This window comes from Lathyrus oleraceus, chromosome 3, assembly GCF_024323335.1.
Source record: "Lathyrus oleraceus cultivar Zhongwan6 chromosome 3, CAAS_Psat_ZW6_1.0, whole genome shotgun sequence".
NCBI lineage: Eukaryota > Viridiplantae > Streptophyta > Magnoliopsida > Fabales > Fabaceae > Lathyrus > Lathyrus oleraceus.
In genome coordinates, this window is record NC_066581.1 from 198,108,447 (window position 1) to 198,133,909 (window position 25,463).

General features: G+C 36.4%; 1 protein-coding gene across 1 annotated transcript; it reads left to right on the plus strand.

Annotated features, from left to right (window-relative positions):
• The first annotated feature begins 11,023 nt into the window (after positions 1-11,023).
• Positions 11,024-12,945, plus strand: LOC127126248 (uncharacterized). Its single transcript, XM_051055136.1, has 2 exons — positions 11,024-11,262; positions 12,236-12,945. Exon 2 carries the CDS (start codon positions 12,276-12,278, stop codon positions 12,687-12,689), a length of 414 nt encoding a protein of 137 aa, XP_050911093.1. The 5' UTR covers positions 11,024-11,262; positions 12,236-12,275; the 3' UTR covers positions 12,690-12,945.
• Positions 12,946-25,463: the final 12,518 nt, after the last annotated feature.

A 25,463-nucleotide genomic window follows, 5' to 3' on the forward strand; every position in this document is an offset into this window, starting at 1 on the left:
TCTTGAAAAACCGAGCAAGCATAAAAAAAAATAATAAAAAATATATAAAATATAGAAAAGAGAAACATTTGTTTTGTAAATATGATGTGAAAGAAAAAAAAATAGAGAAAATGAAAATGAATGCTTGCTTGGAAGAAAAATAGTGAAAAACAAAAATTGAGTTGTGAAATAAGAGTTGTGAAGGTTTCAAATAAGAAACAAATGGAACGAAGTTGAGATGTGTGAATAATGTACAGTGAATGTCTCTTTTGCATCGGCAATTTCGTTTTCAATGGCCTTAGAAATGACCCTTGTTTGTTAACCTAACCGAGCTTCAACCGAAAAGTCCTTAGTGATCTTCGTGCTTCCACATTACCATTTATAATTGTTAGACATTGTATAAATTGAATTGATTTCTTCATTGTTTGTTGGAGAGTGAGATTATTCCCGCGGTTGCAAACGCGTAATTTCTTCAATCCTTATTCGAAGAGGAGAGATAGGGTGATTCATTCAAGATAATATTGTTGTGGATAGATACATATTTCGCATTGCTATTAAGTTTAGTTCTTGTGTATTATGCTATTCTAACTGTTGGAAATTTGTATCTGCTGATTCGCTTGTGTTTGAGTCGTTTTATCCGACTTCGGAGAAACCTTTTTCTTAAAGCAAATCCTCTTGTCCTTCAAGAGGCATACTTTGCTTGAGGACAAGCAAGAATCTAGTTGGGGAGAGTTGTTAGATACCCAAAAGTTCTTATTTGAGCTATCAAATATGGGCATCTTTCACTCCATTTCCTTGCTAAAGTGTTCGAAACCACCTTTGTTTTAGATGAATTGCAATACAATGATAAACGATCTTGGTACATTTGATTTGTGTGTTATTGTGCAGGAATTAGGCATGAAATAATAGAAAATGAAGGCACAAGAAAGTTGGCAAAGGGACCAAAAAAGGATGCATTCATCAGCTTGCTCGCTAGGCGAGGGCTGTGGCGAAGCGCTCGCTAGGCGAGCACCCAGCGAACAGCTCCAGTATTTTACAGTAGCAAACATCAACAAACTCGCTAGGCGAGCAGCCAGCGAAGGTGGTAGCGAATACGTCCAGACTTGGTCAAAAGCGCAACCAGCACTCACTCGCTAGGCGAGCCATTAGAGAGCTCCCAGCGAGAAATTCCAGTAGCAAAACCTCCTAAGCTCGCTGGAGCGAAGGTTGAAGCGTGGGCTTCGTCTAGCGAAGGTTTTGTTCGCCTAGCGAACATGCAAATCTGGCAAAGGATATTTCTTTGGGCGCAGGTGCCTCAGGTGCCTCATTTTGGGGCTCGCTAGGCGAGCCATTCTGCTCGCCTAGTGAGAATGACAACTCAGTAGCAGCACTATAAGTAGCAGGGGCTACTTTTTGGAGCCATACCTTACACTTTCATACTTTTGTACTTTTGAGATATTTTTCCAGCATTGCTCTAGAGATACTTTGTGACCTAGAAATCATTTTTCTTCATCTCTTAACAATCTTTCACAAAAAGAAGGTGGATTCCCATCCAATCTCGATTATTCGACTCGGATGTTGATCAACCTTCTTCCGAAACTTGTTGACCAAGCTACCATGAAAATGAGTAGCTAAGTTCTTCATTTTGTCAAGGTTAGATGTAGATGGTCATAAGCTTTGTGTGTATATGAGATGATCTTCATTTGTAAACTCTTTAATGATGAATATATGGTGAAAACTTTGTTTTATTGAAAACTCTTTGTGTTGGTTTATGATCGAGAGATGTTTACCAACTCTTTACCTGGGTTTTCATCCAATCTTGTTTGTTAGCTAGAGATAGTAATGAATGATTTTGTTCACCATAAGGTTGAACCAAAAAGTTGTTATTTTGATAGATTGTGTTAGAGATAAACAATGGATCAAAATGGGAAAACTCACAATGTGTGTTAGAGATAAACACATTGGGAGGACTTTGTGAAATAGTTTATCATCTAAAGGAGTTTATAAGTTTTGTTGATCGAACATATACATGCAAAGTGATCGTCGAACCCTAACTTTGGCAATATTTCTCAAATATTAAAACCAAATCTTTTACCGCATTTTCTCACACTTTTATGCAAGATACCGTGACTAAAGCCAAAACCCCCTTGTTACTACGAGTTAAGAATTGAAACAACTGTCGAACGGCGGCGATATCTCACAATCCCTGTGGAGACGATAACAAAAACCCGACACTTAAAAACACAATCAACAGGTGTCATGTGAGCAAATTCTAAAATCTTATTTTGCAACTTCCAGTTCACATCAATATAATGAGTAGTTAAAGAAATATAACCTTCATTAGTGCATGTAGTCAACCAATCAGAAGTCAAACAAACTATCCCCCTTATTTGAGTCAATTGTGACTTAAGCTTTCGTTTCTCATCCTCATAAGTTTTCACAACATCGTTGGAAAAAGTATTTCTAGTAACAAAGGTACAATCATCATTCAATTTTTTTATATTTCTTAAAAACCCTATATTTAACAAAATTATACAGTACACCGTGTGTAATCATGATTTTAGCTAAGATCTCACGGTTAACCTTAGGATCAATTTTTTTTATTTCTCATCTTCCTTCAGCATCAAGCATCATATCACTCACATCATGAAATTTTGGGATAAACTTACAACTGTTAACATGACGGGTTAAATGTGAAGTTCCATTAGTTGCAGCACAACTTATTAATTTTCCATAACACTTGCATTTACATTTTTTCTCTTTACCATCTACAGCCCCAACCTTTAAAAAATGTTTAGACACTTCAGATGTAAAAGGTCTTTTGTTTTTTAGTAGTTGGTTCAAAAGACTCTTCTTGGTTAATCTCAATGTCATCAAGATCAATTACATTAAATGGAGAAAATAGTGGTACAAGTGGAGTTGCCCTAAGTTGTCTAGCATTAACCTCCCCATTACTACTAATTTACATAATAAGAGTAGACACAAATTGAAATTATGTTCCTCAAGGGACAGATGTCGAAAACGATGCTCCAACAACAGGTTCAATAAGTTAAACCAGGACTAACACAATAGAAAATACTGGATGATGAAGCAGAAAAACAATAAATCACATGATAGTTGTTTACCTAGTTCGGTGAAACCTCACACCCAAGAAAGTAAATTCACTACTATTAGTTTAGTACATTTAGTTTTGTAAGCAACAACAAATCCTATGTTGTTCAATGCCTCTTCTAACACTACCCAATGACTTTCTATTTAAAGTTTCCCCAAAATATGAGAACTTACTCTCTTTCTTCTCAATCACACAACTCATGATTGGAGATTACAACTCAATAATCAATGTTGTATACTACCACTCAACTCTAGACAAACCTTTTATGTCAAGTTACTGAAACATAGAGGTGTACATACAACAATAACAAGGACTCAAAAATAAACCCTAACACTCTAAATCTTCAATGTATTGCCTGCTTCCAATGTAGGTTTTGAGCTCCTTATATAGCATAATAACCCTGGGATTTTCTTCATGGATTTGAGATTGATTTCATCCAAAATTAATGTAGAATTTGTTGAATATTTGATTTGTTCCTCGAATATATCCAACAAGATATGATTTATTTTAATTTAAGTTCAAATTTAAATCTTCATTTAAATATGAATCAATTCGTCCAACTGTCAAACAAATCACCTAATCATATTTCTAAGTCAATTAGCAATAAAATAAAATTGAATCCTCTCAAAAGATTCATGCAGAATGCAAGAACGCAACATTCTGGAGATTGTTAAGTAAGGCCCAAATGTCATACCAGTATGCTGGAGCATCGCGTCTAAGATGTGTTTCTTTTACAGCTTAAGCAAACTAGACCAATCTTGAATAACTGGACGTTTCTCCATGTTGTTTATTTTCTAAATGCAGTCAATGCAAAGAGCATATCCAATAGGAATTGCACCAATTATAATCCCTACATGCAAATCAACACAATAATAACAACAAGCATCAAATTCAGATCAACATAAAATTATCCCTACTATTTCTATAAAATCAACACATAGTCACATCACCACAATCCTGTTTTATGAAATAAACGCAAAGTCACCCGTTTTGTAAAATCACAACAACAATCACAAAGTATGGTTTTATGAAATAGACACAGAGCCACTGGTTTTGTAAAATCACGACAATAATCACAAAGTCTGGTTTTGTAAAATCACAACAACAATCAAAAGAATCACAATAGCTTGTAAAACATTTGGTTTTGTAAAATTAAAGTTGATTCACAGAAAATACCACAATATAATCACAATAACATCAATCACAGATTCACGTAAAACAATTACCGAAAAAGAAGAATTGAAGATGAGTCACGACTCACAAGTTCCTTTCGCATACACAGTCACAAAGAATTGAGGTTCCTTTCATAGACGCATTCACAACTCGCAAGTCATAAAAGAGAGACAAGGTCTCAACTCATGAACGTGCGCGCGCGCGCGAGAGAGAGAGAGAGAGAGAGAGAGAGAGAGAGAGAGAGATGCAATTGTTGCACAAGTCAATCACTCTGATTCACGAAACACAACAGAAGAGAAACAATTGAGCTATGTCTTTTTTATCGAAACATAGCAGAAGAGAAACAATAATTGAGCTAGGTCTTTTTCTCAATTCTTTTTTAAGACTTGGACTTGGACTGTAAAGTCTGAGTCTTTCAAGTTGTAATTGGGTTAGTATGGGCCTTATACTAGAGATTAGATAGATTTTGGCCCAATTGTTTTTTTTCTTTGTTGAATGTTTATTGTGGGCTAACTATATTAAATTTTTCAAAGTTTTTTTTCCGGGTTGTGGGCTGCTTATAACCCATACGGTCTGCCCCATATTCTTTAAGACTTTTTCAGGTCAGGCTAGCAAAGGCCCGAAAAAAATGGGCTAAACAATTAAGGCTCAAGCCCTAACTTTTTTGGGGCTTGATGGGCCGGCCCATGGCCTTCAGCCCATTTTGACGACTCTACCATGACTTGAGTGCAAAATCATAACGCGTAGCTGCCAGGCTAAAACCGATAGCATGTATGATATTTCAACAACTATGTATATGCATTTAATATTTAATATTATATGAAACACTATGGGTTAAATTTTGAGGCCTCCATTTTTCTAAGGCCCTGTAAAATGGGTCAGGTTGCATAGGCCCAAAATCGGCTCTGCTATAAACCCTAAAACACTTAAGACAATTAGCGAAGAAGAAATGAGAAACAGTAAGATGGAAATTGAGTACCTTAAACTCTGATTTAGAAGTTTTATACATTTGTTCTAGAATAAGCATTGTGGGCTTTGGTAATCTTTGTCGATGTTAAAGGCGTTGTCTCAACCTTGTCTTTGTATTGGTTGTTGGAATTAATTTGGGTCATGGTTTGAGTTTGGCCCAATCCAAAACCTTATGCATGCTAATATTTGTGAGCTTGTTTTTGTTATGCTTTCTTGTTTTTAAGCCTTTATGGCCATTATTTTGAAACAACCTCTCATATTTTTATCCAAAGAGGATGACTCATTTGATTGGTTTGTTGACGTGTCTTAAGGAAAATTGGGTTGTTCCTCCAGACTTCATTTTGAAAGGACCTTTGGTTAGGACCCATTTACTTAAAGATTAAGTTCTTTGGTCAGTTTTCTACCTCCATTCAAACTGATGGGTTGGTGGGAAAGACCGGTTTGGTGGATAACAATGACCTTGTTTGGGGTTTCAAATGAAGGAGGCCCTTCTTTCTTGAGAGTTACATATGTTTGATAATCTTCTCTCTCTACTTTAAGGTGTTACTCTCTCTCTCTCTCTCTCTCTGAATAAAGATAAGTGGATTTTAAAAGCATTCAAGATAAGGATTTTTCTTTATTGCCTTTCCTTACTATTCAATCAGTTGGTTCTTTGACATCTCTTACGACATAGAGCTTGATCATTTCCCTTATTTGGGTTAGTTAGGCTCCTTCTAAGGTGTTGGTATTCTCCTGATAACTTTTGCAAGATAGACTCCATTCTAGAGAGAACTTATCTAAAATGAAGTGAATGTTGATCCTAGTGGGATCTCTTGTCCCTTTTGTAGGGATTCTGTTGAGTCAGTCTCCCATCATCTTGTCACTTGCGATTTAATCTTGTATGTGTGGTATATGATCTTCCAGTGGTTGGGTTAAGAGGTGGTACTTCCAATATACCACATGTTTCTTTTTAAGACTTTCCTTTCTTTAGGGGTAAGGCCAAGTCTATGGGTGATTTTGTTATGATTTTGTAGTCAAGATCAACATTTATTCAACTCTTTTCATTTCAGTTTCCTCTGTGGAGCTAGAGTATCCATTTATGATTCCCGAACAGAACACCGTATCGGAGGCTACAATCATTTGTGTCCTCCACTAAACTATTCATTTATGGTTCCTGAATGAAATAGTGGCGCCGTCTATGGGAATTGACTTTTGATTCCTACGATTTCATGAACATTATCGAACAAACTATACAGTTCCGGATCTTGATTCTTGCGATTCAGATTTGAATCTTCTATTTACTAGTTCTGAACCTCCTTAGGTTACCGAATCAAGAGCGCACCAGCCTCTGATTTATACGTTTTCCATAAATCGGCATTCATTTTTTGTCTTCATCGTTGATAACTTCCTCAAATCTCATAATCGAAAAACGCTAGGTTACGAAGACCAGAGGTCCACCAAGCATATTTGAAGAAAAATACCCCAGACTCTAGTCACGAGGAGACCAATCGATATCAATCTCTGCCCACTACTTAGAGTCCTTGTTCCAAAGAAAACACTAGAATGGCCTATTAAGGGACACCGTTTGCATCCTACCATGCTTCTAGTATGATAAAATTCGACTATTAGGCCATATTTACCACAAGCGCACCCCAAATATATAAGAGGTAGATAACCATTATGGGGTAGGAAAAGAAGCCACTGACTCTAAACACGGTGATAAAAAATTGTCTTGCCAAAGCATTAGATAGAGAAATTCAAGGAGTTTAAAAATCAATAGCTGACATCAAGATACCTCCCATGAGAAGTTGATCCTCCAACAACATAGACAAGCAAATGCAAGGCAAGGCAAGACACCTTGAATACAGTTTAACCGATGAGGACGCTTTAAAGCATGACGTGCATCCATATTGGAAACTCGATAAAGGCAACGACCAAAGACTCAAGACGCCTTCCGACCACGTCGAGATCACCATTAAGGGTTATCCATCCTGATCGTTCTTTATTTTTTTGTAGTAAATTTAGGAACAAACTTAAAAAGATCAAGTGCTTTAGCAGAAATTACAGCATCAAGGAAGAACTTCCTTCCATGCTCCACAAATCTCTCATGACTCCAATCATGTTCTCGATTGTCTGCTTAAGAGAGTTATGAAGCACCTGTCTCAGATCGACAAATTCATCCTAGAGAACTTTTAAGGCCTTAGTCGCTTGAACAAAGGCTTTCCGATAGTTTTCCACCTGGCTAGCCTTTTCCTCAACAGGATCAGAAGCGACCTTGTATCACTTATATTCATCTCAGAGAGAAACCTTATGTTTAGTTACACGAGCCATCATGGTAGAAGAGGAGCCATGAACTTTCACTACCTTTTAAAATATTTAGCAACTTTAACTTCCCCTGCAACGCAATAGGCTCCTTTTGATGATTAGTGCACTTAAGATCCATAGCTTTGAAATTCCCCTTTCATTATCCCTTTCCTTGAAAGGACTACATAGGGCCAAGACATCACCCTGTCTAGAAGAGATGAGAGAAAAAATAGAAGCAACTTTGGACATGCTATAGGAAATTTCATAGGTCATTTCCATCTCATCCCCCTCAGAGAGATTCTGGACGAAGGATAAATACAATGTCGAAACAATATCAGGAGCCTCCCCAAGAGTGCACAAAAGCCTAGAAGAGAAGATATTTGGTATCTTTATAAAAGGAGTCACCTCCTCGGAAGCATTGCCCTTAGCGACCTGAGTCCGTTTCAGAGAACACTTAATCCAAAGAGATTATTGTTCCTCCTCCCGAACCCTCTCGGTTGAAGCTGGAGGCGATGTTGGTTCCTCCGTCGTCAAAGTGGCCTTAACATACACAACATGATCCACCACGGACAAAGGAGCTAGCGCTTCTACAAGTAGGGTAGGATAAGGATCAACAACCACCAAAGGAGTGAGGGCAGAAGTACCAATATTCACCACATCCCAAATACATTGGGCATTTACAAGGCGGTAGAACATGTTCAACTGGCTTATCTTTTCCATGCTATATACAAAATGCAACCGCACATGTAAAAAAAGAAGCATGAAAACTCCACCTCGCTAAAGATCTCCCTCATTTCCTTAAGAGTAACTGCACTCAAGATAACATGAGTATCAACTTGCTTTTTCCTCACTTTGGTAGGGGCACATTACCAGGGTTGAACCCTTCCTCATAACCAAGTACATGAAACCAAGATTGCATTTCCTCCTTCATTGTCACCTTGTCCGAAGAAAGAGAGCCCGACTGGATACAATAGGAGTCAACAATCTGATTTAAGTGGATCTCAAACTAGTACTTCAAATACGAAATCAGACAGTATAAAGGAGAATCGCCAGGGATATAACAAAAAATAAAGTGAGCTATAGGGCGTGAAGGGCTTCACCAATGTGAAACATCCTAGGAAGTCACCCTAATCCAGAGTAAAAGGATGGAAGCGAGGGAAGACCAACTAAAGGTGAAGAATGCAGTGATTGAGAAAGTTATCAAGGGAAGTATACCTCAGACGGAAAAGATTGAAAAATAAGCTGAGAGAGGGCTTCCAGGGTTTATACTCAACACATAGTTGGAAGACTCTCACTTATGCCCATGAACTCGAATGAAACTGTGGATGGGAAATCTTCAAATGGTTCAAGACGACTAGCTCAAATTCAGAAAAGGGCACCCGAAGTCTTATTCTCGTAAATATATACTCGTTGAAATGAACCATGTAGTCGTCAAAAGAGTTGCACATCCTCTTCCCCTACGACATAAGAAATACCAACCATTCCGAAGGATTGCCAACCACAATGTCATCATCACACAGGGTGGCCTCAGTGCTCAGATCTGAAGAGATGTATGCCACTATTGCATCTATCCAGTCAAACTCCAACGCAAACGGCAGACATCAACGTTACTAGGCTCACAACCAATGGTCTGAAGGCAAACTCAGATAAAATATCTGGAAAGTTCCCTCATTTGTAAGCCAACCCTAATCTTCTCCTCTGACTAGACGTGAGGGGGCATAGGGACCTCAGAGTGAGTTATTCTCCCACCAATATTTGATAGGGTGTCTAACGACCTATAAGAAGAAGTTTCTTCCTCAAAGGAAGTCTCAAACATCCCTTCTGACCCATAATTGTCAGATATGAATAGAAATTTTGGTCCTACGTGACCAATACTAAGAGAAGGGTGAGGAGAATTAGGGGATGACCTAGATGAAGTATTAAATTCCAAATCACCCATTAAATCGATAGTGTTATGAATCATTCTAACTAAGGAAATACTGAAGGAAAATCTTGAGTTAGAAGGGCACCTGGTTAGAAGAAATTGATGAAGCATGAGGAATGAAAAAGACAAAAACTTTAAGTGAAGCTCTGAGTCATTTCTAGTGACATTCTTAGGAAAAAAGAACAAAAACGTTTCTCTAAAAAATAACTGTAAGCATAAAAGCTAAAAAGTTGCGAAAACTTCCAAATATTTAACTCACTTTATTTATAAGTAGCGACAACTGAAAAATCAAGACCAACTATGAAAAGAAATCATGAAATCAACGACTAGATCTCCACTCATGGATACATGCCAAACTCAAGTACTCTATAAACTACGCCACACCCTATAGTTTGTCACTTCATCTCACGTGTCAGGAATGAGTGACGAAGCATCTCGTCGATGAGACCACATTAAATGCGCTTGTTCCCCATTACTTTTTCAAAATTGATTTCAAGCTATGCGGTTCTATTTCACATCGGAACACGACATGGAGGTCGGTAAATGATACTTAAGACTTCCCCTACATCCTTCAATTCTTGGCAAAGCCTTGAGGGAAACTGTTCTAAATTGGCCAAATGCCTTGAGGACAAATGTTCTGAACCGGCCAAATGCCTAATGGGTCAAGGCCCAATCCATCTCAAATCCAATCTACTCAATCCAAAGCATAAAAATAGTTCAAACGCAGAAACAAGACACACAATCTCTAATCTCCAGTTTCATTATACTCATCTTGAACCTTAAACTGACTTGGATGTTAGAGTGTTAATCATGCAGGTTTACCTTGTGTCTTCGTAAAGGATATTAGAGCCACTGCTCAAGATCAACAATTGTTCAACTCTCTTCATTTTTTATTCCTCAATGGAGTTAGAATATCCATTTTTGGTTCCCGAACAGAACATCGCTTCGGAGGCTACGATCAACCACCTTTTCCGTTCAACTTCTTATTTCTGATCACTGACAAAATTTCATATGAGACTTTAGTGAGTTCACATGCATGAATCCAATCATCAATGACACATCAACATAAATTAATCTTATAAACCTTAAAATTGAGAGATCAAATTAAAAATAAATTAAAATTACAAGATTAAAATAAAAAAAATTATTGTAATAACTAAAATTCAAATCTTCTATTTGCATGAATAATTTGCATAATTAAGTTATTCAACTATATTTTATATTTATAAAAAATATTAAAATTAAATAATATTATCTATGATCCTATATAAAAATTATTTTTTAAATTCATCGAATAATTCGCATATCCAAACTATATAATGGGTCGAGTAAATTAATTATTAATAAATTTAAAAAATCATTTTTTTTATAAATAAAACCAGAAAAAGTATATATATAACCGAAAAAACTACATACTTTTTAAATAAAAAATAAACTATATTAAAGTTTTTATTTATTTATAAAACAAAATATTAATAACTATTTAAAAGTCACACATAATCCTAAAAGTCATATCTTGTGTTAAAAGTTTAACCTAACACAGCTAAAATATATTTTTTAAGCTAGCAATATCTGTTTTAATTTTTTTCTTTTGTTTTCAATTTGAGCTAAGATTTACATAAAAGTATGTTGAAGTTTTAGAACAACTATTGAAGCATGTGTGTATATAACAAGAAGAATAATAACTCCAGCTATCTTCCATTTTGTAATCTTCACTCCTCTCTCTAACTCTAACCTCCTTCTCCATTTTTCACCACTCTCATCTAAAACCTTCAGATCAATATCTCATTTTCTTAAATGGCTTCTGTTTCATATGCACACACTTGATTCAAAATACTACAAAGTAAGCTTCATTGTTTCCTCACTTTCAATTATCTCTTCAATTTCATTGTTTTTTGTTTGTTTGTTTGTGTTTGTTTGTGTATGCTGATTAATGGATTATCATAACCTATTTTTGTTTCTTGTAATGAGAAGAATAACTGATTTTGATTTATCTGTTGTTATAGTGTTTTTTTTCTTCTTCTTACTGTTTAGGTTTTGTTGATTTATGCAATCTTCTGACATTGGTTAAGTACTGGATCCAACATGCGCTTTGAAAAATCTTTATAATTTCTGTGTTTATATGCTTTTTCTTTGGTTACTTTGCTATGGAATTGAGTGTTTTTGCATTTTGGGTTTGTGTAATCTGTTGGGTAGATATTTGAAAGGGTTTCATTTGTTTTGTTTAGGATTAGATGATCTGTGAAAAAGTTTTGTTTTTTTATGCTATGGTGAATTATTTGATTTTTTTTGTGTGTGACTGCTATGTGTTTGTGATTTTTACTGTGTGAAAAATGGAGATAAGTTGATGCTTTGATTGGATTTTCAGAGTTTCAGCTGTAGTAAGAATGTAAGATGCAAGTACAGTGTTTGTGTCTGTTGTTTCTGATTATTGACAACGGAATGGTTTTTATGACTGGTGTTTAGTTTAGGGTTTAGGTTTTTTTATGTTGTAGATTTGAAAGATTAAGCATGTGTGGCAATATCTTGAAGTTCTTGCTTTTGGCCCTAATCAGAATTTGATCCTGAAATAGTAAACAAGTGAAGGGAAACTATAGTTGCATACTTGATCTGTGTTAATAGTTGATGCAAATCTTAGTTATTGTATCTGAAAGGTAGTGTGGAAAAGTGGTTGGCTGGTAGAATCTCACAAAATCGATGTGCAGTTTTAACTACCATTTGAAAACCTAATGGTTTATTAAGTTTGACATTTTTTATTGTTATTAAGTTGTTGCTATGTGTTTGGACTTTCAAGTATAGCTGTTTTGTCTCTGCAGATTTCTACTTAGTACTTTTTTTCAAAGAAGTTCTTTGACGATGGGTAGAGGCCGAGGAAAAGGTAAGAAGCAATCTGCTATTATTGAGGATCTTGTAAGCGACGAAGAGGATAAAGTACCAGCTCACAGGAAAAGAGGAAGACCGTTAAAACCGGTCACGGATGAAAACGAAGACGTCGTTGATGTAACTGAGAAGATCGAAAAAGGTGAGGAGAATGTAAATGGCAATGTTTCCAACAATGATTTGAAAACCGAGGTTATCACCGTGAATAAAAGGAAAAGGAAGAGGTCTTCCCAGGTGAAAGAAAAGATAGAACCAATGAAAGAGGAGAATGGCATCCGTGCAAAGTCTAGCCCTACTGATTCAGTGAAGTCTACTGGATTCCGACAAAATGGAAGCAGGCGTAAAAGCAAGCCTCGCCGCGCCGCTGAAGCTGGCGTAGATTGCAAGTGAGCAAGGTATTTTGGTAATAGTTTCATGACCTTGGAACCTTGGTATCCCAAGTCAGAGTTTGTTTGATTATATAAGGCTTCTTATGGCGGCTGCTGCTGCTGCTTATTATTATTGTAACTTTCATGTGCTTATTTTAGTTTTGAGGCTTCATAGTAGACTATCCTTCTATAGAGATACTATTGCTGAAAAAAAACTATTGAAATTTTGTAGATATTCTTTTATCATGATGAGTTTGATTTCCTCTTGCTTTCACAAATCTCTGATGGCACATTTGTTTCCTTGATTTCCTCTTGCTTTCTCAGTCCTCAAATTACTTATCTGGCGTAAAATAGAAGTAATAAAGGCATGCTACCTTGGAAGCACATGTATAGAGACAACTTTCTAACTCCACTCATAATTGCCATAACTTTCCTACAAAGCAGAGGCCCCATACTCTGCATTCAAAATTTCCAACATCACTCTAGAACTTACAACTTTGCAATGGGTCTTATTCCATTTTGGCCTTTACAATTTAGATATGGCTCATTCATTTTGTTGCTCTTTCTGTTTCATGTTAGTGTTTGTCAATAATTCAACCTATTTCTTTAGGCCCCCCATATCCTTACACCGGAAAATAATAGAATTGTAGTGTCTCTCACATTATTAAGTGATTAGTAAAAATGATATTTGCATTATAACCTTACACTCTACTTGAAGTAACATCTCAATAGCACTAAGAACTGTTAAAAAAAACACTAAAATTGGTGTAGCATTTGGCAAAGAAAGCCCACATATTATATAGTTTTAATTTGGAGTAGACCCAATACAAGAGTGTGTGGAATTGAATTGATCATAAGTTTGAAAAGTTGTAACATTAAATTTATAGGTGTCTGTATCTCCACAGATAACACTTATACCCTACAATTTCATATTTACCTTTTTGATGTGTTTTGTTAGACCAGCTGTAAAGTGCTATTTATAGTGAATAAATGTGTAATATTGTTCACCATAAATAGTTAGTTATGATTTTATTTTTTTAAATAACATAGGATGTTTTACAAATTATAAAATTGTGGGGTATAGGTGAAGTATATCTATCAAACTATTATAATTATGGTGAATATGCCTTCAAATTTAAGTTTGTGTAATTTGTGTGTGATAATTTGATTCTGTTGTTCGGTGTGCATGATAAGAAATAGAATAGAGTAACTATATATTAAATTTGTCTTTAAATTTAAGATTCTTTTGAATTTTTCCTGTCTCTTTTTTATTAAATCGTCTTCGAAGTCGAATTCAAAGTGCATTATATATATATATATATATATATATATATATATATATATATATATATATATATATATATATATATATATATATATATATATATATATATATATATGAATTTTTTGGTTTAAGTGTATTTTTCTTCCCTTCTTAACATATTTTTAATTTTTTAATCTCCTTTTAAATTTTTTTAGCTTTTTGTCACTCAAATTTACTTTTTTAAAATTTTTATGATCTCCTTCCCATTTGCATATTTGGCAATGGTGAGTAAGATAAATTATTTATACTGAAATAAAAAATTATAAAAAGATATTAATCAATCAATATTTTTTATAATATTATATTAATTAATTATTATATTTTTTTATATATATCATTTTCCAGAATAAATTATTATTTAGTAATTTTAATTAAAATTTATTTAGAACCAACAATGTGCGACTCACTTATATGAAATTCATTGTTCTAGTTTCAAGACTAACACAAATCCATTGTTCTAACTCCATATGGCTGCATTATATCTTAAACCATATACCCAGAAGCTGTGGTTCGATGCATAAGGATGCAGTTAAGCATCTTCACGAACAGTGATGTCATTATTAAATGTATTTCAAACACATGATATGATCATACGACTATCATGTCACTATCATACATTATCCTTATCCACCTCCTTATCATATCTTATGCACCAATCAAACTCTAACTGATTCAAATCATACTCTTAAGTTTATGTTATTGTGTTCTTCCTTCACGATGCATGAGTGGATTCTAATCCAATTCAAAAGATTGATTCAAATCATGTCCTTTTTTTTAATCAATTTATTTAAAACAGAATTGCATGAACAGATGAATTATATGTGAGAAAATGCAAAATAGAGGATTTTTTAGTTGGGAAACACACCATAATTGTGAGTAAATTCTTTACTTTGAATAAGTTTTGAATGATAGCAAATTGTGTGATCATTGTCTAATTGTTGGTTGCGCATTATTTTACATGTTTCATTTGTGTTTTTAGTCTATACTATTGTTTCGTGTCTATACATAAAGATCCACATTGATACATTTCTTAAAAGAACTCATAAAAACTGTTTTGTGTCAGTATGTATCGATACATGTTCATCTGCATCGATACATAAATTTGTTTTAAATCACAAAACGTTTTTGCTTCAGTATGTATCGATACATACGAGCTTTGTATCGATACATGCTTAGTTAAAATGTTTTATGTATCGATACATACGAGCTTTGTATCGATACATGCTTAGTTAAAATGTTCTATGTATCGATACATACGAGCTTTGTATCGATACATGCTTGTATTAATTCTCTAAAATTAATCAAAGCTACAGTATGTATCGATGCATAATCTTTTGTATCAATACATAATTCTGTTTTGTCTACTAACAGCTTCTGTCTTTCACATATAAGAAGTATTTTGACAGTTCAGTTAAAAAGGGACGAATTCAGAAGAGAAAAAAAAGTTGTAACACAAATCAAAGGAGTGTGTAGCAGCAATTGTTTTGAGCAGTTAGAAACCTGAAAGAGACTTCATCTTCTTCATCTTCTCAATCTCTTTTCTTCAAGAACATCAACACATAATCATTCTTGTTCTTTGGATTAAAGGATCAACGAGATAACGTTCAGTGGAACGATCAAGGATCTAGCTGAGGTGTTCAGTGGAACGATCGAGGATCTAGCTGAGTTGAAGGTTGAAGGGGGTTTCGAGGAAAAACTAAATGGTTTGTCCTTCAAGAACTGGAGTGTTCTTGCGGGTTTGTTAGTCACGTTTGCAGAACAGATTCAGCCGTAGCGTAGGGTTTGGAAATTGGGTAATTTCGCAAACAGGTCGTGGAACCGGTGAATTGTTTGCAATTTCTTGCAGGAAATTCTTGATCGAGCTCAGATCAAGTGGAGGTTTTATACAAGAAGAAGATCTTGGGATTTAGATTTCTGTCTTTGTATTGTAACCTTGTATCAACGAATTCGGCATTATTGATAACAACAGTTCTCAATTTCATTTGAAATTGAGAGGGAGACGTACCCACACGCGAGGACGACAGTGGGGAACTTCCTTACCAAATCTCTGCGTATCGTATTCTTTCCTTATCTATCTTTACGTTTTCAACAGTTTTGTGATTTCAGTTGGTGTATTGTGGCTGTACATTTCGTGATACAATAGTGGCAAGAAAACTTCTTTATCTAAACTCCACCATTGTTCATCATTGATCACATACACACCAAATGTTTGACAAAACTGTCAGCTGAGTTTTATTCATTGGAATTAGAATTTAGTGATAAGTGCATTTGATTTGATAATATTCTGGTGTTAATAATCTCTATCGTTCCTATTCAAATCCAGCAATAAATTCGCGTGTCCGGTTTTCTAGTAGCGGTTCAGATTAGACGGAAGTCGACTCGGGACTGTAATTTTCCGCTAAGTTTCAATAACTCTGATAAGATTTTTTAAATCCGTTTATTTAAAAGAGGTGATCTATTCACCCCCTCTCGATCACTAGCCACACCGTCTAACAATAAACACCTTGTGTAATTGAGAATCATTAAAGATAATTAATTTTTTTATTGAATCATCATGAGACAATCCCGTAGCAGATAAGAGCTGAGGCTTTAGAATAAATATGGTATTGAGAGTTAGTTCATGTGAGGTGAGAAACTATTGTATCTATGCATTCTCTCTCTCTCTCTCTCTCTCTCTCTCTCTCTCTCTCTCTCTCTCTCTCTCTCTCTCTCTCTCTCTCTCTCTCTCTCTCTCTCTCTCTCTCTCTCTCTCTCTCTCTCTCTCTCTCTCTCTCTCTTATTAGTTAGGATTCGTCCCCATTCAATATTGTAATATCCTAAACCCCAACTCTTAATTTAAAAAAAAAAATCATTATTTTAAGATGCTACTCAAATATGACATGCGTACTTTCTATTAATTTTAAAACTCGAAGCGGAACTCAAAATAAATAAAATAACTTCAATTATATCTTCAAATGAAGTACTTAATAAAATTAACAAAATCAACATTAATTCAAAACAAATAAACGACATGTTCCCTGATGTTACATATCAGAGTATTAAACCAACTAAATAGCGATATACGATAAAATAAATGAAGAAAGCTCCAAGGTCATCTTCTAACTCCCAACAACACTTACTCATCTTGAGTATCTGTACAACAATGTACAGAGCAACACAAAACAAACAAGAAATAAGTGAGAATATACTCAAATATATTAACAATGTAAAAGAATGCAAGAGTAGCTTAAAACCACATAATTAACCGTACATGTTCAATTTACACAACATCACAAGAATCAACTCAAATAGCATTTATGTATGCAATGTGACACACAACTCGACTATATGAATATGGTACCTGGACATTAGAAGTTTGTTACTAATCTCGTCCACTCAACAATGGTTTCTCATTCGAACCAGATCCCCACTTCTGAACCACAGGTCTCCACTTCTGAACCCTGAACGAGCATCGATCCCCACTTCTGAATCTATGGCTCACCTTTTTCAACACACTGACACAAAATGATGCATGACATACAAGGTAATGCAACAACAACAACAACAACAATATTTACGGTTCCGCTTCTAACCATAAACAACGTGCAATACATCATTCACAATAGTCCCTACTTCTGAACTACTCACCTCAACACAAACAATTATAATTATATTCACAACACATAATTATAATCACAATTTTATAACTCACATGTATAGTCATAATTATTCAACAACTTCACAACTCGCACATATGATTATAATTCACTATTCATAATTATACAAATAACTCGAATATTATTTAACTCGTCATAATATTCCATCACAATAATTCAATTTCAAAAACACACTTCAAACAGTAGCTAAACATCAACTGCACACGAAAACAACATTTAAACCCGAACCGACCGCTCAAAAAAGATCTCTGGCGGTCATGACGACTGTCACCCAACTCGTCACCACTCCCTCTCACAACTCGTCACCCTGTGACGATCGACAAAAGAAATCCCTTTTGGAGATCATGACGATCTCCCTGTCACTCTGCTGACGACCATCAGTCATCCCAGACACATGACAGACAGTTCGTCACGCTGTTGCATAAGACTGCATATACGTTTATACAATCATCATAAAAACTCATAATATACACCAATGGTGAAGAAAACCTAGAGGTGAGTGAGAATCTCTATTTATCACTCATACCTTAACACCTATATTCAAGTAGTTCCCCCCTTAACTTATTTTTCAGCAGCAAAATAATCAAAGTCTTTGGTTATGATGTTCTTCCCCTTCAAGAGTTTCCTAGATTTGTCTCTTTTCCACTTTTTACGACTTCTACATATTAACTCCTTTTTCCCCTCACATATTCTATTTATTTTAACCTAAAATTGTATTTAAGTTAATTATTGCACTTTCACCCCTAAACTCTTAGGCACTATCTCCTTATTATTCATACTTCACCAAAATTCTATTTTCTACCCCCAATCTCACTATGATACTATTTTTCTTATTTTATTATCCTTTAGCTATATACTATTCTTTTAATGAAAATTCTAACACATCCCAACAAATGTCAAATAATCACATAATACATGTTATCACAAAAATAAATAATTATAGTCATGTTAAATCACTTTAAATGATTAGATAAAAAAGCGACAAAAAATCAATTATATGAATTAATTACATTCTGGGTGTTACAACTCTCCCCACTTAAAACATTTTCTCCCTTGAAAATTACTTGAACGGAACAACTCTGGATAAGACTCCTTCATTCGACTATCTAGCTCCCACATCATGCTTCCTCTAGCAGGTCATCCACATACAACCTTCACCAAGACGATCTCTTTACCTCTCAAACTTTTCACTTCTCACTCATCGATCCATAATGGTGATGCATCCACAATCATGTTACCTCTCACTTGCATATGAAGGTGAGAAAAACAAGAAAGGGGGGGTTTGAATTGTTTTGGAAAATAAGCGCTTTTTCAAAATAAAGACCACACAAGGAATTTATACTGGTTCGCTTATAACACAAAGCTACTCCAGTCCACCCGGCCAAGGTGATTTCGCCTTCAACAAGGACTTAATCCACTAATCTTGAAAGATTGTTTACAACCAACGTCTAAGAGAAAGATCTCTTAGTCCTCTCAAGTATACAGACTGCGCAGAGTCACTTGAGGAAATAAAACAATAGATAAAAGACTATGTAATTTAGAGTGCTTCTTAGATAAGCAAATATTACAACAGTAAGAATAAAAGTGTTTCACATTCTAAGCAAAAGCTTTGTGAAATATTGAGAGAGAGATGATGTTTCAGTGTATGCTTGCTATTGTTCGTGGCTATTTCTTAATGTTGATTGATGTCCTTTATATAGGAGTGAAAGGACCGTTGAAATTGATGGCAAATAATTTGTTTTGAATAGGAATTAATGCCATAACATTTGTTATTTCTTGCCAAAACAACTTTTTCTCCTCGAAAAACTTCTTTCCAAATATAGTTCCTTTCCATTTGAATTTGAAGTTAACGTTACTCTTTCTGTATTAGGAAATCCATTACCACATTGAATTTGAAGTTAACGTTACTCTTTCTGTATTAGGAAATCCATTACCAAAGTCTGCGTGACTCTGGGAATCTTGGAATCTTCCTGTGTTGATTCTGAGCTTCTGATGATGTCTTCAGATGACGCTGAGAGCTTCTGGAGTGATATACCGTTGTTCAGAGTCAGAGCTTCTAGAGTTCACTTCTTCTTCAGATGCTTCTGATGTTCTGCTGTTTTGCTCAGAGTTAGAACTTCTTGAGCGTGTTTCTACTTCAGATGCTTCTGATGTTCTGCTGATTTGTATCTGATATGATTCTGTATCTGATGACGTCATTAGATCTCTTCCTTCTTTCCTTAGAATCCTGCACACTTAGAAACTTTTCGTTAGGGTGCCATTTTTGGTTTCATCCTTTGTTATCATCAAAATCATGGAATCTGTTGTAGAACAATTTTTCTTCTTACAATCTCCCCCTTTTTGATGATGACAAAACAAACTAAAATAGCAGATGAAACATAACAAATATCAGATCAGATGCTCCCCCTGAGATGAGCTAGGGAGTACAGAAGTTCTTACCAGAGCTTCCAAGCAATGAAGTCTCTTGATACCTTCTGCAATTTCTTAAGTCCAGTGTTAGATGAATTTATTTTTAAGAAAAGTATGTTGCAGAGTGCTTAAGGTTTTAGGCAATATATTTCATTAGAACTATATTCGATTTCTCCCCCTTTTTGTCAGAATCAAAAAGACTTAAACAAATAAATCAAAAAGATGTTATATTCAGATAAAAGAGCAACAGAAATAATGACAAGAAGGCAAGAAAGCAAACATCAGAACAAGGAAAACAAGGCAACAAACAAAAAAATCCTAAGTGCCTAAGGGTTGGGAGGCGAAGGCATCCTCTGAAGCAGTTGAGCCAGCATGTTCTGAATGTTGTCGTTGACGGAATCCTATTTGTCCATTCTGGCTCTGAGTTCCTTCTGGTCTTTCTTAAGTTCTTCAAGTGTCTGGAGAACCATAGGGACAACAGTGGAGGACTCCCCCTGAGTCAGAGCACTCTGTGCTTCAGCAGCGGCCTTTGCTTCAGCTTCAGCAGCAGCTTGTGCTTCAGCTTCAGCGGCAGCAGCATCATCGGCCAGAGCTTTGGCTTCAGCTTCCTTTGCCCTTTGGATTTCAGCTTGTCGAGCTCGTTCTTCTTCTTGTCTTCTTGCTTCTTCCTCAGCTTCTCTGGCAAGTTTCTCCTGTAGTCTTGCCTCAGCATCTCTGATGAAGTCGTTTCTGACTTGCTCAAAGATGTGCTTCAGTTTGAAGGCTTCAGAAGTCATCCAGCCAATGACTCTGTTCCAGTGTGTCCTTACAGAGTCAGGATCATCACTGATGCCAGAGTTAATGGTCAGAGACTTGACCTTCTGTACTGAAGCCCCTGCGAACAACATTATGGCTTCCTCAAGGGTAGGCATGGAATGTTCAGGTTCAGGTTCAGATGTTTGAGGTGGAGAGTTTGGAGGGTTTAAGTTTAATGTTAGAGGTTCAGGATCAGCGGAAGTATTTTGAGGGGTGATGTCAGAGGGTTGAGCTTCAGAAGGGTCGTTAGTTGTTTGTTCTGGGGGTGGTGAAGTGACTTCAGGTTCAGGTGGAGGTTGTTGTGGTTGTTGTGAGTTTTGGTTTAGAGAGTAAAGGTGAGCTAAAGTGGGAGAAGCGGGGTCAGAGGGTTCTGGGTCAGAGGAGAGGATAAGGTAGGGGGTGATTCTGGGTTTGAAGATGAAGAGGTGGTTTGATTGAGTTCTTCAACTTCGGATAGAGGTAGTGATGTATGGGCAGGATTAAATTTAGGTAGAGGTTGTGAGGTTCTGGTTGTAGAAGGTGGGGTTTCAGAGGTGGTGAATATAGGTGCTGGGAGAGGATTAGAGGAAGCCACAGGCGATTCAGAGGGAATAGAGGGAGCAGACTTACCAGTAGTTACTTGCAGAGGCGCTGGAGATCTTGTTTCAGAAGTTTCTCCTAGCCTTGCTTTCTTTGCCTTTGAGGACTTCTTCTCAGAGGGACCTCTTTTGAACTTGACGAAGTCTTCTTCTGAATCTAGACAATCGTCCAGTCTGAAGTCAGAGATGTCAACTCCTTCATCCTTCAGACGCTGCATATAGTGAAGGATTGCTTCTCTGGGTTCATTCTTGTAGAACCTCGCAAGACCATGTGGCAGCTTCCTCTGATCTTTCAAGGCGTCCCAGGAGGTGTCCAGCGTGGGTTTGAATTGAATCTTCTTCAGAATCCCCATACTCTTCAGGTTTCTGGAGTTCAGAGGCCTTCCAGTATCTATCGCCAGATCTTCCATAAGCTTGTTCTTCTCCAGATGATCTACAAGCCCATTTTCGATGAAAACATCAGACAGAAGCCTTCCTAGAGGGATGTAGGTTCTGGGTTTCATGTTGTTTCTGGTCTCCCGTACAGAGTCTCTGAGATATCTGAAGAGTAGTGCTGGGAGGCAGAGCTTCAAACCCTTGTGAATGCAATACAGAATACACTTCTGATCTGTATTGATGTAGTCAGAGGAGTTCGATGCTGGGCGGTGATGAATGGTTCCCAGAATGATCTTGAGCCATACTCTGAGGTTTTGATGAAGTTCTTTGTTCTTTGATGGATTGCCTTCAGCGTTGAGTTTGAAGATGGTGGGATTGATTACCTGGGCAATGTACCTTGATCTAGGGTTGATGTCATAGATCCTTCTTCCTCCAGTTTTCTCCATATTCAGTAATGAAGCAATTGATTTTTCAGTGATCACTATCTTGACCCCCAACACGTAAGAGACGATAAAATGATCATCAGCGTCAGCAAATCTCTAGAATTCCTTGATGAGATTTGGGTGAACAGGGCCATAGAGCCTTTGGAAATAGTTTTCCCAACCTTGTTGACGGAGTTCTTCAGTAAGATCAACTCCATTTCTCTTCATGTTGTTGAAGTCTACCAGTGATTCACATAAAACTTCCAGTCCCTCAAAGGGAGTTGCCAGGTTGATATGAGGCTCACGATCAAGAACATGGGGTTCCTTGTACACTGGAGTAATGGATACACCTGTAAGTGTTGGAGTAGAAGTGTTTGTGCTTTGGGCTGTGGTGCTTGATTCCATCTGCTGAGAAAAGTTGAAAACTTATTGTTGTTGAGCATCCATTGTTGATGAAGATGAGTTGAAGATGAACTGCTTGCAGAAATGCTTCAGAGAAGGTTTGAGAGTGAGTGAGAGTGAAAAGTGTGTGAAGTGTGAGAGGAGTGTTTAAATACCCTAAACAAAAACGCATGCAAAACGACACACAATTCAGCGTTAGCACACAGACCAAGTTAGCACGCTTGGGGGAAAAATGATTATGGCTCATTAATGAATGTCTAATCCCAACAATATGCACACTGCTCGAGGAGATCTTAAGCGTTTGGCCTTTGAATTTCTTCTGGACAGCTGTCTAGAAGTTCTAGGGTTAGACGCTAAGTGCTCCACGTGGTTTGATGTATTTGATCTTCAGGAATACCAAAGGATTGGTTCCTGGAGATTTCTAACTCAGATATCTTCTTAACTTGGTAGAAGTATCAGAGTCAGAGGCAGAGGTACATTTGTTTATGTCAGAGTCTCATTTTACATTCTCAGAGGCACAATTTATTCAGGGCAATTTTGAATGTTCAGATTTTCTAAGATAAAAAGAAATCTATCTTCAGCCAAGGGCTTAGTAAAGATATCTGCCCATTGATGATCTGTATCAATGAACTTCAATGTTATTATCCCTTTCTGAACATAGTCTCTGATAAAATGATGTTTTATTTCAATGTGCTTAGCTCTGGAGTGTAGAATGGGATTCTTACTTAAACAAATGGCAGCAGTATTATCACAGAAGATAGGAATGTTACTCTCGAAGATTTGCAGATCTTCTAACTGATTCTTCATCCAGAGCATCTGAGTTGTGCACAGTGATGCTGAGATGTATTCTGCTTCTGCAGTAGATAGAGCGATAGTTGACTGTCTCTTGCTGGCCCAGGATATCAGATTGTTTCCTAGGAGCTGGCAATTTCCAGATGTGCTTTTTCGTTCTAATCTATCTCCTGCATAATCTGCATCACAGTAACCCGAAAGTCTATACTCTGATGTTTTCTCATACATCAGGCCCAGGTTAGGAGTTCCTTTCAAAACCTGGAGGTTGGTTGACATACACTTCTTCTGATATATAACCATTAAGGAATGCGCTTTTGACATCCATTTGATATAATTTGATAGAGTGGTTTATAGCAAAAGATACAAGAAGACGAATAGATTCTAACCTTGCGAATGGAGCAAAGGTTTCATTATAGTCAATACCTTCTTGTTGACTGTAACCTTGAGCTACCAGTCGAGCTTTGTTTCTGACGACTTCTCCTTTCTCATTCAGCTTGTTTCTGAATACCCATCTGGTTCCAATAACGTGAGTGCCTCTGGGCTTTGGAACAAGATCCCAGACATCATTCTTTGTGAATTGATCTAATTCTTCTTGCATGGCTGAAACCCAGTCGTTATCTTGAAGTGCTTCATCACAGGACGTAGGCTCGATCAGAGACAATAGTCCCAGAGGAGTATCTTCAGAGGTCCTGAAGGTAGATCTGGTTCTGACAGGTTCGTCCTTGTTGCCCAGAATCAAATCTTCAGATACGTTGATACGACTTTTAACTTTCTTTGGGATTTCTGGATTTTTAATTTCCTCAGTGTTCTGAGTGACAGTAGCTTCTGGAGCTTTATCAGATCCTGCAAGAGTGATTTCTAAATCTGCAAAATTTTCAACTAGCTTTGACTTTTCAGGGTCAAGCTTATCGTCAAATCTGACATGAATTGATTCTTCCACAATTTTGGTTTCTGTGTTGTATACTCTGTAGCCTTTAGAGCGTTCTGAGTATCCTAACATAATACCTTTCTGTGCTTTGGAATCAAACTTGTTCAGATGTTCTTTAGTGTTTAAGATAAAGCAAGAACATCCAAAAGGATGAAAATATGAAATGTTTGGTTTCCTTCCTTTACATAGTTCATAGGGAGTCTTTTCCAGAATAGGTCTTATTGAGATTCTATTATGAATGTAACACGCTGTATTTACAGTTTCGGCCCAAAAGTGTTTTGCCACATTAGTTTCGTTGATCATAGTTCTGGCCATCTCTTGGAGTGTCCTATTCTTCCTCTCTACAACTCCATTTTGTTGTGGAGTTCTAGGGCAGGAGAAATCATGGGATATTCCATTAGAGTCAAATAATTCCTCAAAGGATTTATTTTCAAATTCCCCACCATGATCACTTCTGACTCTGATAATCTTAGAGTCAAATTCTTTTTGCACTTTGGAGCAGAAACTAGTGAATACAGAGTGAGACTCACTCTTGTGCTTTAGGAATTTTACCCATGTTCAGCGGCTGTAATCATCAACAATGACTAGTCCATACTTCTTTCCATTGACTGATGCTGTTTTCACAGGACCAAATAAGTCGATGTGAAGAAGTTCCAGAGGTTTGGAGGTAGAAACAACATTTTTCTTTTTAAAAGATGTTTTTGAAAATTTTCCTTTCTGACATGCTTCACACAGAGCATCTGAAGAAAACTTCAGTTTAGGTAGGCCTCTGACTAACTCGAGCTTATTTAGCTGAGAAAGTTTCCTCATGCTAATGTGGCCCAAGCGTCTATGCCATACCCATTGCTCTTCGTGAACTGACATCAGACATTTAACATTTTGTTCTTTTAAATCAGAAAGATTAATTTTATAAATGTTGTTTTTCCTCTTGCCTGTGAATAGGACTGAACCATTGTTTTGATTTATGGCTTTACATGTTTTTTGATTAAAGATCACGTCATAACCGTTATCACTTAATTGACTTATGGATAACAAATTATGCATTAATCCTTCTACGTAAAGAACATCAGATATAGAGGGAAGAGTACCATTACCAATAGTTTCGGAGCCTCTGA